The sequence below is a fragment of the Zootoca vivipara genome, chromosome W (assembly GCF_963506605.1).
Source record: "Zootoca vivipara chromosome W, rZooViv1.1, whole genome shotgun sequence".
Lineage (NCBI taxonomy): Eukaryota > Metazoa > Chordata > Lepidosauria > Squamata > Lacertidae > Zootoca > Zootoca vivipara.
This window is the reverse complement of record NC_083293.1, coordinates 6,640,577-6,660,164: the sequence shown is the minus strand read 5'-3', so window position 1 is coordinate 6,660,164 and position 19,588 is coordinate 6,640,577. Positions and strand designations below refer to the sequence as shown.

At 42.2% G+C, this 19,588-nt stretch overlaps 1 protein-coding gene across 2 annotated transcripts in view; it reads right to left on the bottom strand.

Annotated features, from left to right (window-relative positions):
* LOC132591433 (disabled homolog 2-interacting protein-like) overlaps nucleotides 1-15,725 on the bottom strand; it is a 51,901-nt gene extending 36,176 nt beyond the window's left edge. For both annotated transcript variants that reach the window (XM_060270009.1, XM_060270007.1), the window contains exons 1-3: nucleotides 14,578-15,725; nucleotides 4,435-4,579; nucleotides 1,304-1,540 (exon numbers count right to left, since the gene is read on the bottom strand). In XM_060270009.1, the coding sequence (XP_060125992.1) occupies nucleotides 1,304-1,540; nucleotides 4,435-4,579; nucleotides 14,578-14,704 (509 nt within the window). In that variant the 5' untranslated portion in view covers nucleotides 14,705-15,725. The remainder of the gene's footprint in view (nucleotides 1-1,303; nucleotides 1,541-4,434; nucleotides 4,580-14,577) is intronic.
* Between the last annotated feature and the right edge of the window lie 3,863 nt (nucleotides 15,726-19,588).

Here is a 19,588-nt window from a genome sequence, read left to right as displayed (position 1 = left end):
ATATAAAATAGAAAAAGACTCTTAATTTGGCTCTCACTTTTTAATTTTAGGATTAGGAATTAATGGGGGGTCCTTGTCACAATAGCGGCTCGATGAGGGGTCCTCGAGAAAATTTTGTTGGGAACCCCTGGCCTAGAGCAATGCATAATGAATGGGTGTGGATGAGGGAGAGGGTGTGTGTTCTGGAAGAGGGCCAAGGGGCAGAGAGAGAGGGGGGCCTGGATGGCCACTTTCAGCTCTCTGGCCCGAGGTTCCCCACCCCTGAGTTATGATAAGTCACAGCCCCCAGAAAATCCCCGTTTGGTATGATCTCAGATTAGCAGAGCTGGGAAGTATCTTTCCCAAAGAGCTTTGGAGAAGCAGATGGGGAGCAGCACGTAAGGAATACTGCCCTGACCCTACAAGCTGCGGGGTGAATTACTGAGTGCGGAACGCAGCTGCCTGAGAATCTTAGCTGTTTCTTTTCCTAATTCAAGTTTCTAGTCCTTACTGTGGACTAGTGTGGAGGCAGGCAGCCGGGCCGTGCATCCACAGCAGTGACCACAGGAGGAATGACCGCTGGGAGGAGGGCAGAGAGAAGGAACGCCGTGGTGCATCTGCAGCAGCACAACCTTCCTCTGCCCCAGCTGCAACAAAAACATGTCTCTCCTGTATTGCTCCCCACAACAAGCGCAGCAGCCTGCCAACCGCTTGACATCCCCTGCAAAGACGCACTCCTCTACTGTCTCCTGAGACAGACGGATGCCAACAACTGTTGCCAGTTGAAATTTAAGAAGGCAGAAGGGTGCCCAGATGAGATTCATATCCCTTGGGGCAGAGGGAGGTGGGCCTGCTGCCCTCGCCTCTCATCCAGCAGAATGAAATACAGTGGTGCCTCGCTTAACGAATGCCCTGCTTAACGAAATTTTCGCTTAACGAAAGGTTTTTTCTAGCTGAGGTTGCCTCGCTAGACGAATTCGTTTTCGTCTAGCGAATCGCGGTTTCCCATAGGAATGCATTGAAATTCAATTAATGCGTTCCTGTGGGCAAAAAAAATCCCCCCAAAATTCAATGCATTCCTATGGGCTTCGCTAGATGAATGTTTTCATTATAAGAAAAGACCCGTGGAACGAATTAAATTCGTCTAGCGAGGCACCACTGTATATGCAAATTGGGCAGATTTATAGCCATTTATGTGGGCAAAATGGTGAGCATTGGGAGCGCTCGGCCTCCAGACCTAAGGCAGCTTCCCGGTCGTTTTTAAGAGAGAGAGAGACGGAGAGAGAGAGAGAGAGAGAGAGGAGTTCCTGGGGGAAAGGTTTACTTTGCAAAGTTGGCCAGGTTCTGCGTGACCTTGGCGATCAGGGTCAGGGTGCGGGCTGTGCGGTCATCGGGGTACTCCTGGAGGAGGCTGAAGAGGGAGGGCGACATGATGGCCGGGCAGAGGAAGCGGAGGAACAGGGAGGCGCTGATCAGGCGCTCACTGGTGTCTGGGCGGCCGCGGCTGCTGCACTCCTGGCGCCACGAGGCGAAGACCTCCTTCAGCTCTCTCGGGAAGACGCTGCAAAGAGAGGCAAGAGGAGGGAAGGTGGGTGCCAGGCCTTTTGCTTCCCCAGAGAGAAATCTTTTTTTTTTTTAAAAAAATGATTTTTATTGGTTTTATATACAGTGGAACCTCGGTTTAAGAATTTTCGGTTTACGAATGCCGTGGACCCATCTGGAACGGATTAATCCACTTTCCATTGCTTTCAATGGGAAAGTTCGCTTCAGTTTATGAACGCTTCAGTTTATGAACAGACTTCCGGAACCAATTACACCCATGCTTCAGTTTATGAACGTTTCAGTTTAAGTACTCCGCGGACCCGTCTGGAACGGATTAATCCACTTTCCATTACTTTCAATGGGAAAGTTCGCTTCAGTTTATGAATGCTTCAGTTTATGAACAGGCTTCCGGAACAAATTACACCCATGCTTCGGGTTAAGTACGCTTCAGGTTGAGTACTCCGCGGACCCGTCTGGAACAGATTAATCCACTTTCCATTACTTTCAATGGGAAAGTTCGCTTCAGTTTATGAACGCTTCAGTTTATGAACAGACTTCCGGAACCAATTACACCCATGCTTCGGGTTAAGTACGCTTCAGGTTGAGTACTCCGTGGACCGTCTGGAACGGATTAATCCACTTTCCATTACTTTCAATGGGAAAGTTCGCTTCAGTTTATGAACGCTTCAGTTTATGAACAGACTTCCGGAACCAATTACACCCATGCTTCGGGTTAAGTACGCTTCAGGATGAGTACTCCGCGGACTGTCTGGAACAGCTTAACACACTTTCCATTACTTTCAATGGGAAAGTTCGCTTCAGTTTATGAACGCTTCAGTTTATGAACAGACTTCCGGAACCAATTGTGTTCATAAACCGAGTTACCACTGTACACATCAACATCACACATAAAACAGATATTAAAGAAAAAACAACAACAACAAATAACAAGAAAAAATGCAATGCAAATAAAAAAACATAAAAATAAGAATACTTTTAAACAAATATCGACTTAATCCAACTCTTACAACCATTGTTTCTCGTACTTCCCCAAATCCCTTCTAACTGATTTCCCTTTTCAATTCGTCTTTAGCAGTTTCTTATTCATTGCTTCAAATATTAATCATCATATTATTATTCCTTCCCTTTTTGCCTTAGTCCTTTAAATTTAGTTCACTTATCTTTTTTCCTCCCATCTTATTCTTCCCTAATGCCTTAACAACAAGCTATTCCCGTAGATGCTCAGTCTTTTATGTTCTAAAATATTTCCCTAGATATAGTTTGAATTTCTTCCAATCTTCCTCCATCATCTCATCTGCTTGGTCCCGGAGTCTTCCTGTCAGTTCCGCGAGATCCATAAAGTCCATCGTCTTCATTTGCCATTCTTCTACAGTAGGCAGTTCATTTTTCTTCCAGTATTTCGCAATTAGAATCCTTGCTGCCGTAGTAGCATACATAAAAAAATTGACATCTTTTCTTGGGATTTCATCTCAGAGAGAAATCTTTTTTGGGGAGAGAAGCACCCTCCGGTGGTCTCAGTTCTCCTCTAGCACAAATCAAATCTGAGCTCCCAAAAAATATTTTGAAATTTCTCCTATCCTGGTGCTTGCATCGAAATTCTTTATTATTTGTTCCCTTAAATTCATATACCCGCTTCGTTGTGCAGAAAAGACTTCAAAGAGGTTTATAAAACAGTATGGCTGTTGGTAAAAGAAAACAAAAAATATTCCAAAAATTTAAAACCAACCATTAACCAAAAACCACACCAGCAATCCTATATATCTTGGCAGGCTTTGCCTAAGCAAAATGAGTACAACAAAGGTGCCCGTCTAGTGCCAATAGGCAGGGAATTCCAAAGACCAACACCTTACAAACGCAGAATGGGAATTATCTGACACTTGTAACCGTGCAAGTTGGAATGGGAAGGAAGACTACTGGTAAACTGTAGCTCTGGGAGGGGAATGGAGAGTCTCCTATCAACCCGCAAACCCTTAACCAACTGCAGCTCCCATAATTCTTGGGGGGTGGGGGTGGAGCCACGACTTACCTTCCAAGTCCCGGACTGCAGAATCTGGGACCGGCAGCCGTGTGACAAAGGAAGTTGCGTCGACGTCGCTTTGCCCTTCTATGGGCACCAAAAATGGCCGCCGGCGGCTTCAAAAGTAGCTTCTACACATGACCGGAAGTGCGGCGACGCAACTTCCGGTGTCGGCCATTTTTTTGTGCCCATAGATGGGCGGGGCGACACGGGAAGTCGTGTCTATGGACTTCCGGTCATGCGTAGAAGCTACTTTTGAAGCCGCCGCCGGCCATTTTTGGTGCCCATAGAAGGGCAAATCAGAAAAAAAATAATGGCCGCCGGCAGGAGAAAATAACGGAGAAAAACGGGAGACAAAGTGCTACGGGAGACCGCCGGGAAAAGGTAAGTAAAAACGGGGGTTTCCCGGGGAAAACGGGGTACTTGGCAGCTATGCCTAGATGTGAGTGTCACACAAACACACACAATATGTGAAAACCTGTGAAAACCAATACAAGTTATTTACAGAAAAGGAAAACAGGCCTGGCCCTATCCTCCTTTGAACACAATGATTAATAGAACACAGCCTAACCAAAAATGTCTGTCAGTGTCGGCGCTTTGGCAACCGAGTGCTTTCCTGGTATTTTGGACTACAACTCTTGCTGGCTGGGCTGATGGGATTTGTAGTCCTGAACACCTTGGAGACACCAATGTGAATACAAGGACAGAGTTAGTTCACGACGGAAATTAACTCGCTGATTTATCTATCTTTTGCCAGAGGGGACGTGTTTTTTTTTGTTTTCGTTTGGTCACAAAGCGGTGGCGATAGGGATGTATTCTGTCCCCCCGGGGCCCTCACTTCTAGCACCCCGCTGCATCGGTCCCCGTCCACTGACCAGTATGAGTTGATGATCTTGCAGAAGGCCAGCTCGCAGCACATCTTCAGGTTGCTCTGATGCTCTGGGAGGTCTGAAGAGGAGCACTTGTTGGGATCCACCTCGCAGTTTTCGTCCGATTCGTACAGTGCCTTGATGAACTCGCCTGAAAGCACCAGGAGGACGAGAAATAAGCAGATAGATAGATAGATAGATCATAAGGAGAATCACGAGAAAACTGAGCTTTGCAAACTTGGAATGCAGTGACCTGATCAGTCCGCTTCAAGTCGGCAGGCAGGCAGGGAGTTTGCTCTGCTTTGCCACTTTAATAATAATAATAATAATAATAATAATAATAAATTTTTATTTATACCCCGCCCTCCCCAGTCCAAAAACCGGGCTCAGGGCGGCTGACACCAACAGAATCGCAATAAAACACAAAAACAATGAATTAAAATACAGATTAAAATACAGTATTAAAATTTAAAGTGCAGCCTCATAGACTCATAGAGTTGGAAGAGACCACAAGGGCCATCCAGTCCAACCTCCTGCCAAGCAGGAAACACCAACAAAGCATTCTTGACATATGCCTGTCAAGCCTCTGCTTAAAGACCTCCAAAGAACGAGACTCCACCACACTCCTTGGTAGCAAATTCCACTGCCGAACAGCTCTTACTGTCAGGAAGTTCTTCCTAATGTTTAGGTGGAATCTCATTACAAGTAGTCCATAAATCCAAGCCATGAGGGAGGAAAACACAGGGGTCAGGCTGAGTCTAACCCAAAGGCCAGGCAGAACAGCTCTGTCTTGCAGGCCCTGCGGAAAGATGACAAATCCCGCAGGGCCCTGGTCTCCTGGGAAAAAGAGTGTTCCACCAAGTTGGGGCCAGTACTGAAAAGGCCCTGGTTCTAGTAGAGGCCAATCTAGCCACCTTATGGCTCGGGATCTCCAGAATATTGTGGTTTGTGGACCTTAAGGTCCTCCGCGGGGCATACCAGGAGAGGCGGCCCCGTAGGTACGAGGGTCCCAAGCCGCATAGGGCTTTAAAGGTCAAAACCAGCACCTTAAACCTGATCCTGTACTCCACCGGGAGCCAGTGCAGCTGGTAAAGCACTGGATGAATGTGATCCCGCGGCCGGGACCATGTAAGGGTCTCAATATGACCTTAACAAGATGGATCGAGTTCAGGGTCAAAACAAACAAAATGAATCTCCGTAGCAAACAAAGGTTAAGGTTCTGCACATAGGCAGGAATAGCCGGGTGCACAAATACAGGATGTGGGATACCTCCCCCCGTTTCTATTTTATTTTTATTAGGTATTGTAATTAGGTGGTATGGAAATACTTCCAAGGAACAAACAGAAATTCACCAGGAAAAATGCAAATACATATACACAGCCAATTCAAGGCAGAAAAGCCTTAATACAAGAGGCTAAATCTGAACTTGCTTAACTATTTGCAGAATTTAAAAAGGAAGTGGGTAGTGAAATAAAGGAGGCTGTTGGTGCATTAGCAACCCAGACTGATAAGAATACAAATATAAGCGAGGAGAGGGTACCCTCTGGGAAGGTAGACAGAAAGGCATAGGTGGGAAACTGCAGAAGTGGGAGGAAAGGGCTTTGTGGAAGCTTTGGGAAAGGGTGGGAGTGGGTTAATAGAATGTAAATGTTGATAGAGATGGATGATATGGAATGGCCTTATACTGGTGTGTTATTTGGACTTTGCTGTAAGCTTCTGGAAAATCTGGATTTGGGGGAAGAGGGGGAGCAAAGTTATAATGGTTTGAAATAATATCTGATTTAAGAGTTAATACTAGAATGGTGATTCGTTGTTAATAAAAATTATAGGCAGACGGGAAATAGTTATAGAATGAAGAAAGGGAATTAGAAATATTTGATTTGAAATATTAGATAAAGGTGATTGCAATAATATATGAAAGAAGGGTTGAAAATAAGAACAAAGAATTGAGAGAATAATATGTAAGATTAGTAAAATTACAATGAATACTGTCTAAACAATATTGTAACAGGGACCCAAGGTGGGGGAGGTTGAGGGAGTCCAAAGGGTGATGATTAAGATTTAAGTTAGAGATTTTGTTTTTGATATATATTTTTTTGCATTTTTGTTTTTGTATTTTTGTGTGTGTGTGTTGGAAAATCTTCAATAAATTCATTTTTTTTAAAAAAAGATAAGAATACAAATATAATGTTAGAAGCAATAGGCCAAATTAAAGACTTGAATGTGAGAACTACAAAGGTGCAAACGGTCGTACAGTGGTACCTCGCAAGACGAAAATAATTTGTTCTGCGGGTCGCTTTGTCTAGCAAGCTTTTCGTCTTGCGGAAAGAAACGGCAGACGGAAAAGAAAAAAAAGCGGCAAAAAAAAACATCTTGCGAGATGCGGCCATAGAAAGCTTTGTATTGCGAGGCAACAAAGAATCGCTAGACGTTTTCGTCTAGCGAGTTTTCTGTTGCGCGAGGCATTTATCTTGCGAGTTTTCTGTTGCGCGAGGCATTTGTCTAGCGAGTTTTCTGTTGCGCAAGGCATTTGTATAAAAGGTATGGAAGAGAAAATGAAACAAGTGAATGAAGAAGCCTGAAAAAAGATCAGGAAAATTAAAGACAGATGTAGATGGAGTATGTACAACCCAAGAAATGGCTTGGGATGCTTTAGCTCAGGCACCCCCCAACTTGTAGCCCTCCAGATATTTTGGCCTACAACTCCCTAGCTAAGAGGACCAGTGGTTAGGGATAATGGGAATTGTAGTCTAAAACATCTGGAGGGCCAAAGGTTGGGGATGCCTGCTTTAGCTGCTATGGAGATGAGACGGAGAAAAAATGTGGTATGGCTGAGGTGAGTCCCGGAAGAAGATTAGCAGGATCTAAGAGAATATCTAATTGAAGTGATGGCTGAGTGGTTGGGAATTGATGAAGGAGTTTTTGATAGCTCAGTGGACAAGATCTACAGAGTTAGATCCAAAACAGCAAATATTAGGAAGTTACCATGGGATTGCCAGGTCTTTTAAAATTCAGGATATATAAAGGATAAAATTTTCCAAACCAAGTACACTAATAAACTTCAAATAGGTGGAACAAATATTATTTTGCTTTAAAAAAATCCCCGCTCGTCTTCTTAAAAAACACATTAGTTATAAATATATAATGGATGCTTTAAGAAGAAATGAGATACGATACAGATGGGAATTCCCAGAAGGACCATCCTTCACTTCTAAGGATAAAAAATTCAGATTTAGGGATTTGGAAGATGCAGATAAGTTTTGGAGAAGATATAGCAAAGATCTTGGAGAAGTGGGATAATTACTTGAGGGAGCTGTAGGAGGACAAGAACCAGAAGTAACATAAGAAAGTATAGTTACAGGTAGGTAGCCGTGTTGGTCTGAGTCGAAGCAAAATAAAAAAATTCCTTCAGTAGCACCTTAAAGACCAACTAAGTTTTTATTTTGGTATGAGCTTTCGTGTGCATGCACACCAAAGCTCATACCAAAATAAAAACTTAGTTGGTCTTTAAGGTGCTAGTGAAGGATTTTTTTTTATTTTGATAAGAAAGTGTAGGTAGCCAAGAAGAAGAAGAGGAGGGGGAAAAGCAAAAGAAAAAAGGTAAAAAAGACAAGACAAGAATGTAATAACAGAAATAAATATGGCTGATTTGAAGATAATTAAGTTGGAATGTTAATGGATTAAATAATAAAAGAAAAACAAATCGAATTGAACATGTAATATTAAAACAGAATTTAGATATTATTTGCTTGCAGAAAACACACATGGCTAAAAGACACAGGAGAATTTTGATAAATAAGAGGATTGGAATGGAATTTGTAACTTAAGAGAAAACTAAAAAATGAGGAGTGGTTATATATATTAGACTAAAATTAGAACCAAAATTATTATTTAAAGATGAGCAAGGAAGGGTAGTAGCCGTGCAAATCATAATGTATACTGAAAAGATTGTAATAGTTGGAATTTATGCCCCTAATGAAAAAAGTGAGTTTTTTTAAAAAAATTAGACAATAAACTTTTCGAATATATGGGTCCGAAGATGATATTAATGGGAGATATGAATGGAATAGTTTCACTGGAAATGGATAGAACAGCGTGTAGTTTATTAAAGGAGAATATAATGAAAATGATGTATAGATGGTACCTTACACCAGAAAAGCTAGCAAAGATTTACCACAACAATGATAATAAATGTTGGAAATGCAAGAAAGAAATAGGTTCATTTTACCACATGTGGTGGACATGTCCACTGGTGAATGACTTCTGGAATAAGATTTATAATGAACTTAAGAAAGTGCTAAAAGGCACATTTGTGAAGAAACCAGAGGCATTCCTAGTCGGCATTGTAGGGAAGGAGATTCCCAAGAGAAAGGTATCTTTTTTCATGTATGCCACCGCAGCAGCGAGACTTTTGATTGCTAAATACTGGAAGCAGCAAACGTTACCTACGATTGATGAATGGCAGATGAAGATGATGGAATTTATGGAACTGGCAGAGATGACCGGACGAATCCGCAACCAGGGAGAACAAGCAATTGAAGAAGAGTGGAAAGATTTTAAATTGTATTTAAAAAATTACGCTAAAGTAATATTTTAAGAATAGAAATTAAGTGGTAAATAAATCTGTGGATTAGGTAAAAGAGGTTATCCTATAATAGAAAATAAGAAATTTAGTATTAAAAGTGAATATTTAGAGGTAGAATTTGCTAAACTAGAAGTGTGTTTGAGAAACACAGGGATGGGAACCCGAGGAGGTCCCAATATACACTGTGATAAAGATAAGTTATACAGTTTTTTACTTTTTTTACTTTGTGGTTTTTTCTGCTTTTCTTGATTTTTGTACTTTTACTTTTTTGTATTCATATCTCCCCCACCCTTCTAATTTTCTGTAAACCCTTTTTCTACTGTGAAAATCAATAAATATCTATTTTTTTAAAAAAGGAAATGGATAGAACCATAAGAAAATCAGAAACTAAAGAAGGGAAACTACCAAGGACATTTTTTAATAGGATAGAAAATTTAAATTAGATTGATATTTGGAGATTTAAACACCCGCTGGATAGAGAATATACTTTCTATTCTGAAGTGCACAAATCCAGCACCTGGATCGACTCGGTATGGGTCTGAAAAGAAATATCCTTAATGATTAAAAGAGCAGAAATACTACCAGGAACTCTAGGATCACAATTCAATAATTTTAGAAGTAAATGAGAAAGAAATACAATATTTCGATGGAGATTAAATGAAGAATTGTTAGATAATCAGGAGATTGTAGGGAAAGTGGAAAAAGTTCTAAAATACTATTTTGAATTAAATTCTGATAAAGGTACAGGCATGAGAATAGTATGGGATGCCAGTAAAGCAGTAATTAGAGGGTTTTTTTTTTTAATAAATCAAAATGCATATGAAAAAATGATTAGGGAACAGAAGAAAAAAGAAATTCTAGAAGAATTAATCACAGAAGAAAAAGAATTAGTAAAAAAAAAAAACACCAGGGGAAAAAACAATAAAACAAGCAATAAAAATATTACAAACACTATATTCAATGGTGATGAATTGAGAAATTATCATAGAATCATAGAGTTGGAAGAGACCACAAGGGCCATCCAGTCCAACCCCCTGCCAAGCAGGAAACACCATCAAAGCATTCCTGACAGGTGGCTGTCAAGCCTCTGCTTAAAGACCTCCAAAGAAGGAGACTCCACCACACTCCTTGGCAGCAAATTCCACTGCCGAACAGCTCTTACTGTCAGGAAGTTCTTCCTAATGTTTAGGTGGAATCTTCTTTCTTGTAGCTTGAATCCTTTGCTCTGTGTCCGCTTCTCTGGAGCAGCAGAAAACAACCTTTCTCCCTCCTCCATATGACATCCTTTCATATATTTGAACATGGCTATCATATCACCCTTTAACCCTCTCTTCTCCAGGCTAAACCTACCCAGCTCCCTAAGCCGTTCCTCATAAGGCATCGTTTCCAGGCCTTTGACCATTTTGGTTGCCCTCTTCTGGACACGTTCCAGCTTATCAGTATCCTTCTTGAACTGTGGTGCCCAGTTAATTTATTTAATTGACAATTAAATAAAAGAAAGGCAAATAATTTGATAAAGAAAATTAAAGTACCATAGAAGGAAGAACAATTGATAATCTGAGAGAGATTAGAAATCAATTTATTAAATATTTTACAGACCTATTTAGAGCTGGACCGGAAAAGAAAACAGAAACTGAAAGATATATACAACAAAACAAAATACCAAAAATACCAACTGAAAAATTAACTATATTAAATGTACCAATTAATGCCTCAGAGGTCTCAGATGCTATTAAACAAGCAAAAATAGGGAAATCACCAGGACCAGATGGATTAGCAGCAAAATATTGGTATTAATTTTTTTAAAAAAATATTTAATTCAACCTCTACAAATTGAAATGAATGAAACCCTAAATGCAGGGAAAATACAAAAGACTTGGAAAGAGGCTTTCGTTACCTTAATTCCAAAACAAGAGACAGACAGATTGGAGGTTAAAAATTACAGACCAATTTCATTGTTAAATTGTGATTAAAAATGGTTTGCGAATATATTAGCTAATAGAACGAAAGGTGTATTATTAGAAATAATTCATCAAGATCAAACAGGATTTCTTCCAGGTCAACAGAAGAAGGGTATGTTATTGCTATTATTGAATACTTGGAAGTGAGAAATGAAAAACAGGCAGCCATGATGTTTCTTCATGCTGAAAAAGCATTTGATAATGTTTCAGGGGCCTAAATGCTGAAAGCCCTGGAGGAAATGAATGTTGGAGAGCTATTTAAAAGAGGAATAGAAGCTATTTATTCTGAACAGCAAGCAAGATTAATAATTAACAATACTCTTACAGAAGAATGCAAAATGAAAGAGACTAGACAGGGATAAACCCCTGCCACCATTATTGTTTATTCTAGTACTGTATTGGAAGTACTGGTGAGAAATATCAGGACAGATGAGATCATTAGAGGAATAACAATAGGTAAGAAGTCATATAAGTTGAAAGCATTTGCTGACGACTTGGTGATCATGGTGGAAGACCCTATAAATTCAATATTGAAAGTGTTAGAAAAAATACAGGAATTTGGACAAGTATCATGTTTTAAACTGAATAAAAACCAAACCAAGCTCTTAGTTAAAAATGTCTCAGAGCAAAATAAAAAAGAGATGCAACAGAGGATGAAATAAATGTATATAAAAAATTGAAATATCTAGGGATTCGGTTAACAGCAAAAAATATAAATTTATTTAAAGACAATTATGAAAAAATATGGAAAGAAATTAAAGGAATTTAGAGATTTGGGGAAGAATGAATTTGTCTTTATTGGGAAGGGTTTTAGTAATTAAGATGAACGTATTGCCAAAAACGATGTTTTTATTTCAATGTGTTGTTGGAATGGGAAACTAAGGATGAGGAGGTTAAATGTGTTATGATAAAATGGGCAAAGGATGTGGGACATAACATTCAAATGATTGATTGGGGAAGATTATGGAAGAATGACATGAAATTTACAGCCTGTATTTTACTTAAAGAAAATTATATGAAAATGTTATAAGATGAGCGCCGTGAACCCAAAGTCATCCGCGACTGGCCCTAATGGTCTGGGGTCCCTTTACCTTTACCTCTGGTTAAATTGGCAAAAATGTATAAAACAAGAGATAATAAGTGTTGGAAATGTAAAGCAGCGGAGGGCACTTTTTACCATATGTGGTGGCAATGTAAGGTTATAAAGAAATTTTGGGAAATGATATATAATGAATTGAAAAAAAATGTTCAAAACAACCTTCATTAAAAAACCAGAAGCCTTTTTTATTTGCTACCACAGGATTGGACTTACCGAAAAAATACAAGAATTTGTTTATGTATGCAACAACGGCCGCTCGGATATTATTAGCACAATGCTGGAAAGAAGAAGTCCCCACTAAAGAAGATTGGCAAACTAAGTTAATGGAATACGTGGGAATGGCTAAATTAACCGGGAGAATTAGAAACCAAGAAGACAATTTTTTTTTTTAAAGGAATGGGAAATGTTTATTGCATATACACAAAAGCAGGGGATGCAAGTTAATACATTAGCAGGATTTTGAAAAATGCTTGTAATATAACAGATAAGGTATAAAATTGGAAGGTAAAAGGAGGTAAAGAATTTATGGACATGCATGAACAAGGGAACCGGGGGGGGGGGGGTGTGTGAGGTGGAGGGAAGTCAGGGGATTCTAGTAGCCCCATGTTTTGGATTCAATGCGGATTGTCTATATAGTTGTTTTAAGGTTTTGATTTACAGTATTTCTTTTTCATGTGATGTTTAGTTGTTGTAAAAGTAATAAAAAGATTATTAAAAAAATAAAAATAACCCAACCCTCTCTAACGCAAGAATCCTCGCTAAAGAACCCGTGGCAGGTGGCCATCCAAACACTGCTTAAAAACCTCCAGTGAAGGAGAGTCCTCTACCTTCCGAGGATGTCTGTTCTACTGCTGAAAAGCTCTTACTCTTCTTCCCAATGCTTAATCAGAATCTTCTTTCTTGTCTCGAATCCACTGGTTTGGATCCTACCCTCTGGAGCAGCAAAAAACAAGCTTGCTCCACCTGCCATGTGACAGCCCTTCAGATATTTGAAGATGGCTACAGTCGTACCTCGGGTTGCGAACAACTCGGGTTACGAACTGCGCAAACCCGAAAGTATTTTCGCCCCGCGCACGTGCGCAGAAGCGCCGCGCGCATTTGCGCATGCGCAAAGCGCAAAAATAGCGCTTTGCGCATGCGCAAAATGGAGGCTCGGTTTACGAACTTTTCGGGTTGCGAACTGCGACCCGGAACGGATCGCGTTCGTAACCCGAGGTACCACTGTATTGTATCTCCTATCAGCCTTCTCTTCTCCAGGCTAAATACCCTCAACCTTTCCTCATAAGGCTTGGTTTCCAGACCTTAAATCACCCTGGTCGTCGTCCTCCACACACCTTCCAGCTTGTGAACATCCTTCTTAAATTGTGGCGCCCAGAACTGGACACAGGACTCCAGGTGTGGTCTGACCAAGGCAGAAGAGAGTGGTGCTATTACTTTCCATGATTTGGACCCTATACCTCTGTTGATGCAGCCTAGAGTAGCATTAGCGTTTTTTGCTGCTGCATCACAGTCTGGACTCACGTTAAGCTTGTGATTCGCCAAAACCCCTAGATGATTTTCACATGTACTGCTAGCAAGTCAGGTGTTGCCCATCCTATATTTGTGCATCTGGTTCTTCCTTCCCAAGTGCAGGACCTTACTTCTGTCCCTATTCTTAGAATCATAGAATCATAGAGTTGGAAGAGACCACAAGGGTCATCCAGTCCAACCCCCTGCCAAGCAGGAAACACCATCAAAGCATTCTTGACATATGCCTGTCAAGCCTCTGCTTAAAGACCTCCAAAGAAGGAGACTCCACCACACTCCTTGGCAGCAAATTCCACTGTCGAACAGCTCTTACTGTCAGGAAGTTCTTCCTAATGTTGAGGTGGAATCTTCTTTCTTGTAGTTTGAATCCATTGCTCCGTGTCCGCTTCTCTGGAGCAGCAGAAAACAATCTTTCTCCCTCCTCCATATGACATCCTTTCATATATTTGAACATGGCTATCATATCACCCCTTAACCTTCTCTTCTCCAGGCTAAACATACCCAGCTCCCTAAGCCGTTCCTCATAAGGCATCATTTCCAGGCCTTTGACCATTTTGGTTGCCCTCTTCTGGACACGTTCCAGCTTGTCAGTCTCCTTCTTGAACTGTGGTGCCCAGAACTGGACACAGTACTCCAGGTGAGGTCTGACCAGAGCAGAATACAGTGGTACTATTACTTCCCTTGATCTAGATGCTATACTCCTATTGATGCAGCCCAGAATTGCATTGGCTTTTTGAGCTGCTGCATCACACTGCTGACTCATGTCAAGTTTGTGGTCTACCAAGACTCCTAGATCCTTTGGTAGACCACAAACTTGACATGAGTCAGCAGTGTGATTGAAACCCATCTCTTTGGTGTGGTTCCTTAAGAATATTCTTAATTATCTGTAAAGCATTGAGGCTCCCTGGATCCTGGCCCCAAACCAGAAAGCTTCTGTTGATGAAACCCAGACAGGTACCGACATTCCCCCTACCTACCTAAGGCATCTTGCAAGTACTTCTGCCCCACCAGCTTCAGGTACTCCTCGATCGCTTTCGTGGCGAGGGTGTTCTCTCGGAAAATAAGGTGCTCATTTTCGCCACATCGGTCCACCTCAGACATCATGAGGTCCGTCAAGAAATCCTGGAAGAGGAGGGAAAGAAGGGTGGTAGTAAGTTAGATGAGCAGCATCTGCAGAGCAGGAGATCTAAGAATAATGTCCCCCCAAATCCACATCCTGCTCCACTCCCTGCCTGAATTAACAAGATCTTTACACAGAAAACCTTCAGAAACACGAAATATCCTCACATTTCTGACAGAGTTCTGCACAGGCTTATTACTGGGAGGGAAACCAGTTCTAGAGCAGTAACTCATTCTGAGGCTCAACGGGCAGCTCTTCGACTCTGCAGGTGCTATTTGAACGATCCAACAACACAGAAACTCAGTAGAGTTACCCAGCAGGGTCAGGCTGGAAGAGAGCAAGGCAAGTGAAGAAACTCATTCAGAGATGCAGCAGGCCACCTCCCCATGTAGATATGTGCTTTGGGTTCACAGCTGAACACAAATCATTCACTTTGTTGTTTTTTTCCATAATCATTTTTATTGTTTTATCTGTACATACATCTACAAGAATCGGAGGGAAACTTTACAAGACAAGAAAGAAATTAAATAAAAAACATACAATTTCCAAAATGTGTCGTGTCATTTTTTAAATAAACTAAGAATTGTTACAATTTATGATCTTCGTTTTATAACTTATTTGTTTTGGTTCCCTTTCCCATTCGATAATTATTTTTATTCAGCTCCTCTTGTGATCGACTTCCACCTCTCTCTCTTTCAGACTTATTCTTCCATTTATTCAGTTTTGCGCTCTCTAAAGTTATACCCGTCACAAATTATCTTACAAATTAAACATAGGTTTTTGACTAAGGTTACTTATAACTGTTGCATTTTGTAATGCTGACCTACAGGCGTTTCATATCTTTCCATACTCCTTCAGATACTCTATGAATTTATTCCATTCCTTTTGGAACTTTTGCTCCTTTTGATCCCTTATTCTTCCCGTTAGCCTAGCCAACTGCAGATATTCTAGCATTTTCTCTCTCCAGTCCTCTATGGCTTTGCTATTTGATGCAAGATCAGGCAGGAGATAGACACTGAGAAAGATGTCACAATTGCTGCCACAGGTCCCCCTCTTTCCTGGTTTAAAAGACAGCCTGGCAGCAAGATTTGAGGGGCTCTCAGACAAGGCAAGCCCAGCGCCCCCCTCTCACAGTGGCCAAGCACACACTTCAACGAGAGCAGCAGATGGGACTGTAAGGTTTTCCAACTGGCAAGACCGGCCAAATCCCGAGTTCGAGGAGACGCTGTAAAACCCCATGTTCCCAAGGTAATTAGTGTGTCTGGGAAGTGACAGGGGGAGAGCCAAGGTCGGGCTCTTCTAACTGAGAATCAGCACCTTCCGACAGGTTGAGTTGCGGATCAGAATTGAGATGTACACTGGGATTGGGGAGAGGGAGACAAATTGGGGGCGGTGCCCCAGAGACCACGGCAGAAAGGCCTGGAGAGAGAGAGAAGGTTAGACAGCGTCAGGCCAAGAAGCTGAGAAACAGCTGGGGTCAAAGCTTCTCTTTCCAAGGGGGATCTGAACTCCCTTGACCAAGAGCAGAACTTCAAAGCTTAGTGAGCCGAGAAAGAGAAGCTCAGCTACTTTAAGGGGAGCGGGGAGAGGTTAACGCCCCCCCCCCCAACTGGACTTTACCACCTCCCTGTGCTAGGAAGAGGGGCATGTGATGCAATTTACAAACTTGCTTGCTTCTCATTTGGCTTCCCTAGCAAAGCTAGCCATCTCCAAAGTTTGCATTAAGGTTTTAAATCCCGAGCCATAAGGTGGCTAGATTGGCCTCTACTAGGGCCGGGGCCTTTTCAGAATTGCCCCCAACTCGGTGGAACGCTCTTTCCCAGGAGACCAGGGCCCTGCGGGATTGGTCATCTTTCCGCAGGGCCTGCAAGACAGAGCTGTTCCGCCTGGCCTTTGGGTTGGACTCAGCCTGACCCCTGTGTTTTCCTCCCTCATGGCTTGGATTTGACTACTCAAAATGAGGCTTCATTTTAAATTTTAATACTGTATTTTAATCTGTATTTTAATTAATTGCTTTTTATGTTTTATTGTAATTGTATTGGTGTGAGCCGCCCTGAGCCCGGTTCTGACTTGGGAGGGCGGGGTATAATTATTATTATTATTATTATTATTATTATTATTATTATTATTATTATTATTTCCAGCCAAACGGAAAGCTTTTCCTTCCCTCACAGAAGCCGAATGGGAAACATTCTGACAGTTTTGTTCCCTGAGCAGCTAGGAAAGTTTGAGGAATATTCTGCTCCATTTTGGGCCAGGGTCCGTGGCGTTTCCCACCTCTTATGCAACGCAGCTGCTCAATTCAAGAAGTGAGGGGCTTGTTAAACCTTTGAGCATTTCTCAAAGGACAATATGGGGAATTAATACCCAAATACTAGTACTAAGAGCCAATTTGCGAGGAAGAGACAGATATAAGTATCCTTTGGGGGGGGATCCCCACTGCATTCCATTCAAAGTGTACCTCGCCTCCCCACAGGTTTATCTCATAGAATCATAGAGTTGGAAGAGACCACAAGGGCCATCCAGTCCAACCCCCTGCCAAGCAGGAAACACCATCAAAGCATTCTTGACATATGCCTGTCAAGCCTCTGCTTAAAGACCTCCAAAGAACGAGACTCCACCACACTCCTTGGTAGCAAATTCCACTGCCGAACAGCTCTTACTGTCAGGAAGTTCTTTCTAATGTTGAGGTGGAATCTTCTTTCTTGTAGTTTGAATCCATTGCTCCGTGTCCGCTTCTCTGGAGCAGCAGAAAACAATCTTTCTCCCTCCTCCATAGGACATCCTTTTATATATTTGAACATGGCTATCATATCGCCCCCTTAACCTTCTCTTCTCCAGGCTAAACATACCCAGCTCCCTAAGCCGTTCCTCATAAGGCATTGTTTCCAGGCCTTTGACCATTTTGGTTGCCCTCTTCTGGACACGTTCCAGCTTGTCAGGATCCTTCTTGAACTGTGGTGCCCAGAACTGGACACAGTACTCCAGGTGAGGTCTGACCAGAGCAGAATACAGTGGTACTATTACTTCCCTAGATCTAGATACTATACTCCTATTGATGCAGCCCAGAATTGCATTGGCTTTTTGAGCTGCTGCATCACACTGCTGACTCATCTCATTTTACTTTCCTGCAATTTATTGGCAGCACAATTGCTGACATTTTCTGGTCGAAGCAAAATAAAAAAATTCCTTCAGTAGCACCTTAAAGACCAACTAAGTTTATATTTTGGTATGAGCTTTCGTGTGCATGCACACTTCTTTAGATACACTAAGCACACGAAAGCTCATACCAAAATATAAACTTAGTTGGTCTTTAAGGTGCTACTGAAGGAATTTTTTTATTTTGCTTCGACTCAGACCAACACGGCTACCTACCTGTAACTATTTTCTGGTCGATTTGCAGGGATGATAAACAAATAAAACTGCAATAAAACCGAAAAAATTGGGGTGGTGGTAGTGGTGGAACCAAACCAGTACAATGTCACCGAGGCAACAAATGAATGGATTAAAAGCAAGGGCATTCAGGTACCACATTCAAAGTAATTATTTGACAGCTGAGCAGAATCATAGACTTGTAGAGCTGGAAGTTACCCCGAAGGCCATCTATCCCAACTCCTTGGCAATGCAGGATTTGCAGCTAAAGAATGCCTGTTAGAGGACCACTCAACAACCTCTGTTTAAGAAAACCCAAGGAAGGAGAGCCCACCAGCTTGTGATGGAGTCCGTTCCACTGTCCAACAGGAATTCCTTTTAGGGAAGAAGTATGTGGGGTCTGCAGACTGTGCATTGCACAGAGGGCTGGACTGGATGAGACTTTGCTAGCCTAGCCCCTCCAGATGTTGTTGCGATGGCAACTCCCATCATCCCTAGCCAGCACGAAGGCAGAGGCTGGACTAGAAAATCTGTGGGGGTTCCTGCCAACTGATCACATGGTTATATAGTGGCTGAGACAATGCTTGAATGCCTGTCTACCACTTTAGCTATCTTCTCCAACCTGGTGTCCTCCTGATGTTTTGGACTGTAACTCTCACTATCTCCAGCCAGGATGGGCAAACATCTGAACCCCAGCTCCCATCATCAGCAACTCTTGGGTCATGCTGGCCGGGACGGATGGAAGGCCAGCAATATCTGAATGATCCCCATTCCTGCCCATGAAGACTCCCTGGTCCTGAATGGGGTAACTGTGCCCCTGAAGGACCAGGTGCGCAGCCTGGGAGTCATTTTGGACTCACAGCTGTCCATGGAGGCGCAGGTCAATTCTGTGTCCAGGGCGGCTGTTTATCAGCTCCATCTGGTACGCAGGATGAGACCCTACCTGCCCGCGGACTGTCTCGCCAGAGTGGTGCATGCTCTGGTTATCTCTCGCTTGGACTACTGCAATGCGCTCTACGTGGGGCTACCTTTGAAGGTGACCCGGAAACTACAGTTAACCCAGAATGCGGCAGCTAGATTGGTGACTGGGAGCGGCCGCCGAGACCACATCACACCGGTCCCGAAAGACCTACATTGGCTCCCAGTACGTTTCCGAGCACAATTCAAAGTGTTGGTGCTGACCTTGAAAGCCCTAAATGGCCTCGGTCCAGTATACCTGAAGGAGCGTCCTTTAAAGCCCTATAAAAAAATTCCTTCAGTAGCACCTTAAAGACCAACTAAGTTTTTATTTTGGTATGAGCTTTCGTGTGCATGCACACTGCATGCACACGAAAGCTCATACCAAAATAAAAACTTAGTTGGTCTTTAAGGTGCTACTGAAGGAATTTTTTTATTTTACTTCGATCCAGACCAACACGGCTACCTACCTTTAAAGCCCTAAACGGCCTCGGTCCGGTATACCTGAAGGAGCGTCTCCACCCCCATCGTTCTGCCCG